The sequence below is a fragment of the Sorex araneus genome, chromosome 5 (assembly GCF_027595985.1).
Source record: "Sorex araneus isolate mSorAra2 chromosome 5, mSorAra2.pri, whole genome shotgun sequence".
Classification (NCBI taxonomy): Eukaryota; Metazoa; Chordata; class Mammalia; order Eulipotyphla; family Soricidae; genus Sorex; species Sorex araneus.
In genome coordinates, this window is record NC_073306.1 from 108,288,768 (window position 1) to 108,301,076 (window position 12,309).

General features: G+C 37.9%; 1 protein-coding gene across 1 annotated transcript in view; it reads left to right on the forward strand.

The window, feature by feature from the left end:
* The window catches only part of SIRT1 (sirtuin 1), a 35,589-nt gene extending 23,732 nt beyond the window's left edge, over positions 1–11,857 (forward strand). Inside the window, exons 5-9 of the mRNA XM_004617096.2 lie at positions 947–1,094; positions 3,250–3,329; positions 4,413–4,599; positions 5,672–6,235; positions 9,759–11,857. Of these exons, the coding sequence (XP_004617153.2) occupies positions 947–1,094; positions 3,250–3,329; positions 4,413–4,599; positions 5,672–6,235; positions 9,759–10,087 (1,308 nt within the window). The 3' untranslated portion in view covers positions 10,088–11,857. The remainder of the gene's footprint in view (positions 1–946; positions 1,095–3,249; positions 3,330–4,412; positions 4,600–5,671; positions 6,236–9,758) is intronic.
* The last annotated feature ends 452 nt before the right edge of the window (positions 11,858–12,309 follow it).

Below are 12,309 nucleotides of genomic sequence, written 5' to 3' on the forward strand. Positions count from 1 at the left end.
AATGGACCATGTTTCAGGTCAGTGTATCTAGACTAACCATTCATTTTGATGGCTACATACTCCACTGTTAGGGATGTATCACCTTTCTACAACCAGTCCCTTATTGATGGGCTTGGTTGTATCTGGCATTTTGCTAGAATTAAAACAGGTTGGAGACTAATGGATATTAAGGAAGTAGATAATCTACTTCCTTAAGGAAAAAGTAGAGAAGAAGACACCCCTTACTAAATGAAACTTAATAAAAACAGTCAAAAGTTGAAAGGACCGAAATTGATACTTTTTCTCTGATCTTTTTGCCATGTGTATATCTGAATTCTTTGTTTTTAAAGAAGAAACAGCATTGAAGCATTATTTGGGGGGAAAAACACACACACAAAATCCAGCAACTCAGCATTCATGAGCAACTATATACTATACCAGTATGTGCCTGTGCAGTGGAAGGAAAGCAATTTTGGTAAGGAATTAAACTTTAGCTTTAAACTTCCAACAGGTTGATATCAATTTATGATGAATGATGAATTTTAAAAAATTAGTATTATGTTGACAGTGCTTTTAAGAGAAGTCACCAGACCTTTGATATATGTTAAAACTTTTCCCATTTTATTTTTTAAAAAACCCTTAATTTGCAGCCGACAATTTTTTTGATGTATCCTAAGGTGTGTATTTCTTCAGAGTTTATTATTTACAAATTTTTATTAGATATGTTTATGGGTCAACTTTATATTTTCATCAAGGAGCAACATTCACTATTTGCTGAGTTGTATACATATTATAGCAACAATTGTTTTGTAGGTGTGTTGCATCCAACTAGATGCTTTGAGATGCTCATGTATGTTTTCTATGAATTATTTATACATGGAGGTATCACTGGTAGATTTTTGGTAAACACAGATGATTCAATTATTCTTTTAAAGTAATCTTTGTTTCTACCATTTGTGTTATATAGGAAATATATCCTGGACAATTTCAACCGTCTCTGTGTCACAAATTCATAGCCTTGTCTGATAAGGAAGGAAAACTGCTTCGCAACTATACTCAGAACATAGATACACTGGAACAGGTTGCGGGAATCCAAAGGATAATTCAATGTCATGGTTAGTAAAATGTTATGTATTCATTTAGTTTCACAGGAAATATTTGGATTCAAAAGCAGGCAGGGATGCAGTGCATGCTTTTTTCATGCAGGATGCCTGTGTTCTATTCTAGGCTTCTTGTGGTCCCCTGAGCAAGTTAGAGCTGGATGTGGCACAAAAATGAAAACAAAACCAAAGTAGGCTGCCATCCAGGAGTGGAGAATTTTGTTTTTTAATTTTATTGAAGCACCGTGAGATAGTTACAAGCTTTCATGTTACAAGCACACAGTGATTAAACACCAGTGCACATTCCCCATCACCAATATCCCCAGTATACCCCCCCCTTTCCCACCTTCCCCCTGCCTCCATGGTAGACAATATTCCCCATACTCTCTCTCTCTACTTTTGGGCATTATGGCTTGCAGCATAGACACTGAGAGGTCATCATGTTTGGTCCATTATCTACTTTCAGCACACATCTCCCATCCCAGCTGATTCCTCCAGCCATCATTTCCTTAGTGATCCCTTCTCTATTCCATCTGCCTGAGGAGTGAAGAATTTAAGCTTTATTATTTTATCATGTTATCTGATCAATTATAGACCAAAAAAGTAGTTGCAAGACATCATATATCAGTTGTTTGGATCTGGGATTACATTTTCTTAATTCTTTTTGCTTTTTGGGTCACACCCAGCGCTGTTCAGGGGTTACTCCTGGCTTTGCACTCAGGAATTACTCCTGGCGGTGCTTGGGGGACCATATGGGATGCCGGGGATCGAACCCAGTCGGCCGCGTGCAAGGCAAACGCCCTACCCGCTGTGCTATCGCTCCGGCCCCACATTTTCTTTTTTTTTTTTTTTTGCTTTTTGGGTCACACCCGGCGATGCACAGGGGTCACTCCTGGCTCATGCACTCAGGAATCAGCCCTGGCGGTGCTCAGGGGACCATATGGGATGCTGGGATTCGAACCCGGGTCGGCCGCGTGCAAGGCAAACGCCCTACCCACTGTGCTATCACTCCAGCCCCCGGCCCCACATTTTCTTAATTCTTATGAGTAATTTTTTTTTTAACAGCAAAAGCAGTATCAATTGTATAATCATGAGTTGTATCTTTAAAAACCAAAGTAACTGGGTTATTCGCATGAACATGTTTCAGAAAGAAGGATTTCCATATAAACTGAGTGTGAACAGATTTTTATTATTATAAAAAACATTCACAATTTTGTTTGTTTTGGTTTTAGGGCTTTGCACTTAGGAATGACTCCTGGCAGTGCTTGGGGGAACCAAAATGAGATGCCTAGTCAGCCTTGTGTAAGGCATTGCCTTACTAGTTATACTATCACTCCAGCCCTGAAAACACTCGCTTTTTATTAACATTGGTTTGCAGGACTAAATATGTTTTAGGGAATACAGTGTTATACCACACCATGCCCTTCACCAAGTCTGCCAATAATCCTGTATCCTAGTTCATTGGGCCTCCTCTACACTTTCCAGCTCATTCTTTCTCCCTCCTTGGTAATGTTAGTTTTGTGCTGACAATTTTCTTATATATCTGGGTATTAGTTTTTGGGGCCACACCTGTCTGTGCTTAGGACTTACTCCTTGCTGTGCTCCGGAATCATTCCTGTCAGGGTTGGGGGACCCTATGTGGTGCCGGAGATCAAACCTTGGCAAATGGCCTGCCTACCTGAGGTACTAGTATATCTAAACTTCTAAAACCCACAGTTGTTTAAAAGCAGGTTTTTGTGTGTATATTATATATGGTCATAATATACCTGATATCATATATATCTCTTGATAATATGCATGAATACGTACGCATGATTCATCCCCTAGAGTCTTCTGTAAAGTTTCTTAAAAATTTTTAATTTGGGGCTGGAGTAATAGCACAGTGGGTAGTGTGTTTGCCTTGCACATGGCCGATCCGGGTTTGATTCCCAGCATCCCATATGGTAATTAATTAATATGAGCACTGTCAGGGGTAATTCCTGAGTGCAGAGCCAGGAGTAACCCCTGTGCATTGCTAGGTGTGACCTTTTCAAAAAGAAAAAAAAAATTCAACTTCCTATCTTTCCTGATGGATTGTTACAAAACGTAACATATCTGTGTACATATATGAAAACTTTTCATATGCTAAAGAAATAAAAATACCTTGCTAAAGCTGCATATTTGTTTTTAGGTTCCTTTGCTACAGCATCTTGCCTGATCTGTAAATACAAAGTTGACTGTGAAGCTGTACGAGGAGATATTTTTAATCAGGTAATTTATCACTATTTTAGAATTGTGCTTTTATGTCTTCTAAGTACTCTAGATTACACCCAGCTCTTGGCTTATGGCTTTAACTACCAGTATCGGGTCAGGAGGTGGGGTGAGGGGTGGATAGATGACACCGGTGGACCATGTGTTGCTGGGAATTAGACCTGGGCTTCCTACAGAAGAAGCATGTTCTCCAGCCCTTTTAATGATCTCACTGGCTCTCCTTTCCATTTCTATGCCTGTCAGATTTGGAATCTTAAATTAGTTGTAATTCTTGAAAACATTTGTAAAAGACATTGTAAAATGTTTTTCTTGTATGCTCACTGCCCAAAACAAACAAGCAAAAAACCTACAGGGAAATGTGAAGAATAAAATGATTCAGAGGCTGGAATGATAGTGATCAGTGATCCCTGAGCTAGGTGTGACCCCAGAACCAAGAAAATACATGAACATGAATATATATATATATATATATATATATATATATTGCTGCTTCATAGTTACTAAATGTATAATCCTGAGGACACAATTGTTCAAGCAATGATTGTTTCATAAAATTTTTATTTTGTAAAGGATTCTCTATCAGTTTTTCTTTTAATATACAGTGAGTATTTTCCACCCCCCTTCGTACCACCCAAAAGCTGTTTTTCTCCTTTCTTCCTCTGTTGTACACTTGTGGTTTTCCAGGGATTGGCAGTGCTGGGATCAAATTCTTGACTTCCTCATGCAAAACAGTCTATACTAGTGCTCCTTAAACAAGGGCCATTTTTTTCTGGGCTCTCAAGATATTCCAAATGGAAAACAGCTATAAGATTTCCTAAATTGGGAGGCCAGATTTAGGATGGGTATGGGAGGCACAGGATAGAAAACAAGGTCAGAAGACTGAGAAATATCCTCACAAATAACAGATTCATTGATACTGAGAATTGACATTCAGGGTATATCCAGTTTTCCTTGGATTTATCCACAGCTTCTCTATTTTAATAATTTTGAAATGGGTTCTTAGGAAATAGAGAAATGTTGACTATTTCTAACTTGGGCTTTTCTTTTCTCTTTCCAATATTAACCAAAAACTGGAACACTCAGGTGGTTCCTCGATGTCCTCGATGCCCAGCTGATGAACGTCTTGCTATCATGAAACCAGAAATTGTCTTTTTTGGTGAAAATTTACCAGAACAGTTTCATAGAGCCATGAAATATGACAAAGATGAAGTTGATCTCCTCATCGTTATTGGGTCTTCCCTGAAAGTAAGACCAGTAGCACTAATTCCAAGTAAGTTGGTGATAGAGGACCTTTTTAAGTGTATGCTATGGGTTAGGTCATTAACAGTAGACCCAAGTAATCATATTCTGTCTCATGGCTAAAAACATGGCAAAGAGTCAAACTTTCCTCTTCTATTTAGTTTTCTTGTTCATGAAGATTAGAACACTAATCTTGTTAAATTCTAATGCTTATGAATATAACCAATTTAACATAACGTTTTCAGTGGAATTTCTGTTGCTGCTTTTAGCTTCAACTAGTATAAGAGATAGTTCAATCTTGAGTTTTGAGTAGTTGATCTTTCAAATTTAATTGATTTTAGGTTAAGTAAATATATTTCTTGATACATGTGCAATGAACTCATGTAAGATAGGATTGCGGGCAGGAGACACAGAAATAACTGATTTGGGCTAGAGATAGTATAGGGTTTAAGGCAGTTATCTTATATGCAGCTGGACTCTTTGATCCATATGCACTGCACATGGTCCCCAGAACACTTGTCAGATGTGGCTCAGCCCTTCCAGCCCCTGCCCCCTACTCTGTTCCTTAGTTGAGATGAAATAAGAAGTGAAAACTCCCAATTCTACATTGTTGGTTTTCCCCCTGCTATTCCATAAGAAATATGGAATATTTCTGCCTTGCCAAGAAATTCTATTAAAGTACAATACAGTAGAATTTGTATTAAACATACAAATTCAGGGCTCCTTTATGTTAAGAGTTTTCATAGACTATCAGGAGCTGTTTCAGTATGATTCATTTGATATGTTTATTCATTAAATCCACAGGAGCATTACATATTGTTACTATTATTCCCATTAAACAGACAAGAAAATTAAGTTACAGAGTGGAAAAGCCAAAAAAGATAGTCCAGAAGTAACCAAGTGACAGGAGTAGAATCTAAAAGATGCTTAGCTCCTTTAGTTACTTGATGACTTGCTTATTATTCACAAACCACAGTATTTGTGAAACCTTTAGTATTCACAAAAGGTTTCTTTTTTTTTAGGATTCATTTAGATTATTGTATAGTGCTTTCTGGCTTTGTTAGCTTTCCTTCCTTTTCCTAATTATTCTACTTTGTTTCTAGGTTCCATACCCCATGAAGTGCCTCAGATATTAATAAATAGGGAACCTTTGCCTCATCTGCATTTCGATGTAGAGCTTCTTGGAGACTGTGATGTCATAATTAATGAATTGTGTCATCGGTTGGGTGGTGAATATGCCAAACTCTGCTGCAACCCTATAAAGCTTTCAGAAATTACTGAAAAACCTCCACGAACACAGAAAGAGTTGGCTCATTTGTCAGAATTACCACCCACACCTCTTAATATTTCTGAAGATTCAACATCGCCAGAAAGAACTTCACCACCAGATCCTTCAGTGATTGCCACATTTTTAGACCAAGCAATAAAGAGTAGTATTGATGATCTAAATGCATCTGAATCAAAAGATTGTATGGAAGAAAAACCACAGGATGTACAAACTTCTACTAGGAGCAGTGAAAGTGTTACTGAACAGTTGGAGAGCCCAGATTTAAAGAGTGTTAGCTCCAGTACCGTGGAGAAGAATGAAAGAACTTCTGTTGCAGAAACAGTGAGAAAGTGCTGGCCTGCTCGACTTGCAAAGGAACAAATTAGTAAACGGCTTGATGGTAAGAAAGGCTGTTGAACCACTTTTAAAGTGTAATTATTTCAACAACACTTTTGCAAGAAATGAGCAATTTTGGCAGTTCGTTGATAGGGCTTCTTTGTGCAGCTAAATATGCTTTGCTTGTGTTTAGAGAAACTGAAAAGTTGAGAATAAGTTACAGAAATATTAACAGTGGTGTTTTACATGGTTTGGGGAAGCAGTTTACTTTTTAATGGTGCTTTTTAATACTTTTTTAATGATATATTGTGCTGCTTTGGGGAATGAGATGCTACAAATAAGGGAAGGAAATTTGAATATTGAGCTTTGTTATTATTTGAGGAGAGCTTTACCTGCTAGAACAATGATTCAGATTTGTGTTCTTACCTGTAGGTCTGCTGGTATACATAGTTTTATCTGATTTTCATTTCATCAGGTATATTATCACTGTCATCCCCGTTGCTCATCGCTTTGTTCGAGTGGGCACCAGTAATGTCTCCATTTGTGAGACTGTTTTTGGCATATCGAATACACCACGGGTAGCTTGCCAGGCTTTGCCATGGGGGCGAGATACTCTGGGTAGCTTGCTGGGCTCTCCGAGAGGGACGGAGGAATCCAACCCAGGTCAGCCATGTGTAAGGCAAACGCCTTACCTGCTGTGCTATTGTATACCTGATGATAAGGCATCAGGTATATTACCACCTTTAATATTAAAAATGGCCTTACGTTCAATCCCAGGCACCACCAAAACACAAACTTGCTCTGAGGCTTAACTTGGAATCCTTCTGACTAGGCTTTTCTCTTGGTTGATGTTGAGAGGACTCAATATTGGCACTAGAATCTAGGAAGCTGAGACTCAAAGTGAAATAACATACAGCAAAACCAGTTTTACCAAAAGCAAAATAAAAATGCCAACAGCTTTTATTGGATTACCAAAAATACTAAACTTGTAAATAGAATTAATTATTCAAGTATTCCCCAAGCATTTCTGGGTAGGCCTCCCAGCCCCCTCCCAATACACACACCAAAAACAACCCATAAAAAACGAAAACTAAATATTCCACTTCAGGCTTGAGAGTGGCTGGACCCTAATCCATCCTCCCTTTGGTAGAAACCATCCCTAAACATGAAACTTACTTCCTTTGCAAGGCCCATCATACAGCCTTAACTCAGACTGGGATATTCTAGACATGCCTTATAAACTGGGATGAAGGGGGAAACAAAGTGATTAGAGAAAATGCATTTTGGACAAACCTCCACATAGACGGTGGCCCTGGCCTGGCCTGAAACTTTCCCCCACCAGTGTTGTAACAAGGACCTGCTGTACCTAACATTGATTTGCTTTTGCCTTGCATATATGTATGAGACCCTGAGTTACATTTTTGACAGTTAAAAAAAAAATGCCCAGATACTTAATGAAAGCATACTACTTCGTTGCAATAATCTACTATGTGGTGGAAAGTGACAAATTTAATTCATGATACTGTGTTCAGGGGTTAAGGCACTTGTATTCACCAACTCTGGTTCAGATCTCTGGCACCACGCTTCTCTCTGAGCACCACCAGGGTACTTGTAGGTGTGGTCAATAAAAACGGGGGAACACAAAGTGTTATATTCTGATCATGCTATAACTGAATTTTGTTTTTTATTGAATCCTTGTAGCTTGTCAAAAAAGTAGAACTTGGAGGGGATGATTAGGTATAGGCTTTCCCCCCCCCCCCCGCCAAAAAATCTAACACATGCTTTTTGGTTGTGAATAATAAGTAGCTAGATATTTAGGGCAGAGGATATGAAAACATTCTTTGCATGTGAAGCCTTGGTTCATTTACCAGCCTCATCAACAAAAAAGTAGTTTTCCCCAGGGGGAACTAGAAAAAGCATAATGAATAATGAATGTGATAGAGGTACCACAGTCAGGTAATATAAATCTCTACCATAAAAAAGTTTTGTGCTTTGGATTTTCTTTGAAGATGTTTTGATAAATGGATCAAATACACAAAAATGCTTAATACCCCAATAGACTGAATCTGGGACAGTCTCTTTGGTTTTAAAACCAATCAGTTTTTGGGTTTTGAGTCACTTGCAGGGTCACTCCTAGCAGTACTGGGGGACCCGTGGTAGGGAATCAAACATGGGCTTCTTGCATGCAAAGTCTGAGACCCTACTCTCTCAATTTCTTATATATGGGAATAAAACAGCACATGTTACCGCTATGAAAATTTAAAGGTAATCTAAGGACTAATATGAAATGTTAAAACCAAATGGCATTAAACTTGTATCCCTCATGGGGTGAGGGTTCAAAAATGAGGTGAGACATTTTATTTTTTCGTTCACATTCAAGCTGTGTTCAAGGCTGACTATCACCAAGGGGCTCTTGGTGGGGCTCACAGGAGCTTGTGGGGTGCCATGGATTGAACATGGGTCAGCTACTTGCAAAGCAGGCAACCTATGCTGTACTCTCTCCTGCCCCCAAAGGAGGTAAAATTTTAAAGTTTTGATAGGCCAGGAGGAGGGTATAACAAAATCACGGGCAAGATCAGTTTAGATCTTCAGAGGAATCTTAGCTAAAAGCAGCACTGTATCAAAAGCACGGGGCCCAAACTGAAAAGAAGTGAGTTGTCTGATAGGATCCCTTAAAGAACTGGATGAGTCAATAGAGATGACTGAAGTACCGGACCGGGGGGTGGGGGGGGGTGCTTTCTGTAGCTTAAATCCAAGCAGTTACCTTTCTTGTTAAAAAGTACCACAGGCCTAGAGAAAACACTCCTGAAGTGAAGGCAATAGGCATGACTTCCTTCTTGGATTAAGTATATTACAGGCTGTGAAATTAGCTTTGTGAATTCTGACTTATGACATTAGGCTGAGTTTAGGAGATAATGTGATACAAAGTTTGAAAGCTACTTTGAAGATACACGTATTTATATTTTATATCAGTTATAGTCAAGTCTGGCATAATAAATAAGACATGGGGAGATATAAGGCTAGACTTCATGTTTTGGATATGGGAACCTGGGTTTGATCCAGGATCCACAGCACTTGGCAGGATATTAGCTCCCAGCAGCACTTTTGGTTGTGGCCTGCAAACTACTTTGTCTGAAAACTGACTTGTTGGAAGTCACTTGCTGTTTTGAGTTTGAGTTCTTTAAAAAGTCCAATAGTACACTTAATTAGTAGTCTGTAAGTTAGGAGTCATCTGGGGTCCGAGAAAAATAGTTGAAAAATAGTTGAACTGGAGAGTGAATGCTTTGGGAAGCCCCTGAAAGTTGTGGCCCCCTGAAACAGACTAGAACATCTAGAGCTGTTCTTGAACTGGGGTCTATAGATTAGGTATGTAGTGATTCCCGTTATACTATTATTACTATAAATCTGGGCAAAACCAAGATATGTACGCTGAACACTTTGTTTAAAAGAACCACCACTGCAAGAGCCTTTGAGTAATGATATTCTGGTAAAGCTAGAACCTTTTATTGTCTTAATAAGGCTGAATTAGTTTTAGAAAACGTTAAAAAATATATGGACTCAAATTTTTTTTTATTGTTGTATTTCAGGTAATCAGTATTTGTTTTTACCACCAAATCGTTACATTTTTCATGGTGCTGAGGTATATTCAGACTCTGAAGATGATGTGTTATCCTCTAGCTCTTGTGGCAGTAACAGTGATAGTGGAACATGCCAGAGTCCAAGTTTAGAAGAACCCATAGAAGATGAAAGTGAGATTGAAGAATTTTACAATGGTTTGGAAGATGAAGCTGATATTAATGAGAGAGCTGGAGAAACTGGACTTGGAGCTGATGGAGGTGATCAGGAAGCAGTTAATGAAGCTATACCCATGAAAGATGAACCAACAGACATTAATTGTCCATCAAACAAATCATAATGTAATTATTGTCCAGGTACAGGAATTGTTCCACCAGCATTAGGACCTTTAGCATGTCAAAACGAATGTTTACTTGTAACTCAGTAGAACAAGGAAACCAGAAAGGTGTAATATTTATAAACTGGCGAAATAATTGGGTTTTTTCCACGGATAATTTTTAACTTACTTATTTCTGTACTTAACACTAACTTTTTTTTAAAAAGGGACTAAGTATCTTTAATCAGCTGGTTGGTTAGGATTTTTTTTCAAAGCTTCATTTGTATGATACATCAATATGTAAATATAATTTTGTTTTTGCATAGTGAGTTCCAACGTTTTAAAGTTTTCAAAAAGCCATTGGAATGTTAAATTAATGGAAAGGGAACAGCTTATCTAGACCAAAGAATGGTATTTTCACACTTTTCTTTGTAACATTGAATGGTTTGAAATCCTAAAATCTCTGTTCTGCTAAACTTGTGATTCATTATTAGCACAATTACCTATTTTTAAACACTGGCATTTTCCAAAACTTGTGGCAGCTAACTTTTTAAAACCTTCTGACGTGCAATGTGAGTAGAAGAAAGTATGTGGGGGAGCACTCAGTTGTCTTTGCTTTTTAAAGTAAGACTTGGTGCTAAGAATTTCAGGAATATTGAATAGTGTATTCAAATGATGATGGCTTTTGTACTTCCTGTGGACATACAGTAATGTCTATTCTATATTGGCTCATAAAACTATACTGAAAAACAAATAAATGCTTTGGAAATGTTTCAATTGCTTTAGAAACAATAGTGCCTGCCCAGATCCCCTTAGTTTTGAGAATATTTGCCATTGTTTTAATACCTATCACTGTGGTAGAGCTTGCATTGATCCTTTCCACAAGTATTAAACTGCCAAGTTGTGAATATGCAAAGTCTTTATGAATCTATAATAATGGTACTTCAACTGGGGAAGAGTGTAATATTTTGGACTGTTGCTTTTCTTTTCTTCCATTAGTGATGAGCAACAGGCTCCTAATTATGGTTCCAAAGTGATAAGATGTTAATTATAACTCAGCCAGTAAGTATGTCTCCTGTTGGGAGGATGGTTTAATAAATACCAAACTACTAGCTTAGTGTTATGGAGATGAACCTGATGAACCTGTAATAGCAGAATAGTTAATGGATGTAAAAAAAAATCCCTATAATGTGTCTTTATTTAAAAGCTTAGCCTGCCTTAAAACTAGAGATCAACTTTCTGAGCTGCAAAAGCTTCTAGCCTTTCAAAAAAGTTCATACTTCAAAAAAATTGCACAGTAGGCATTTATTTTCCAGACCTTTCTCAACATTAGTACCAAATTACTAAGTATTCTCATGTTGCTTCATTACACTTTTTAAAAGGTTTGAAATACAGCTGTTCTTTAAGTATAAATACAAACTATGACGGTTATTGCTACCAGAGGGGAAAAATTTTAATGAAAGGCCATTTCCCTACCTTAAGGTGTCTGTCTACATCTGAATTTATTTGGCTACACTAAAGAATGCAGTATATTTAGCTTTCTGTTTGCATGATGTGTTTATGTGCTATAGATAATATTTTAAATCGAAAATTTTGTTTTAAATTATTTTTACAGTGAAGACTGTTCTCAGCTCTTTTTATATTGTACATAGTCTTTTATGTAATCTACGGGCATATGTTTTGTAGACTGTTTAATGACTGGATCTTCCTCCAATTTTTGAAATACAAAACCAGTGTTTTATACTTGTACACTGTTTTAAAGTCTATTAAAACTCATTTGACTTTTTCATGTTATATTTACATTGTTAAAGTATTAATATACCTTGCACATTCTTGTATAGCCGTGAGAAAATCTAATTAGAATAACATGTGTTTTACAACAACTAGTACAGTAAGTACTTCAGTCATTCTAGCCTAAGACTAAATCACGAGAGTGGTAACATTGGGATTTGGGGTCAATTTAGCGGGTGGTGGGGGGAGGGAAGGGGGAAGGAAAAAAGCAGGGGCTGGAGAGTAGAGTACAGCAGTACTTGTGCAGTTCATGTGTCCAACCAGGGTTCACCCCCTGGTACCCCTTATGGTCCCTTGAGTGATCTAGGAGTGATCCCTGAGTGCTGAGCCCCAGAACAGGCAGGGGCAGGTTACGGAGCCAGGTGAAGCCAGGTGATCCTGAAATCACCATTTCCCATGAATATCTTAACATCTTTAATAATGAGTAAACATTAAGGGTCTCACGCGACTGCTCT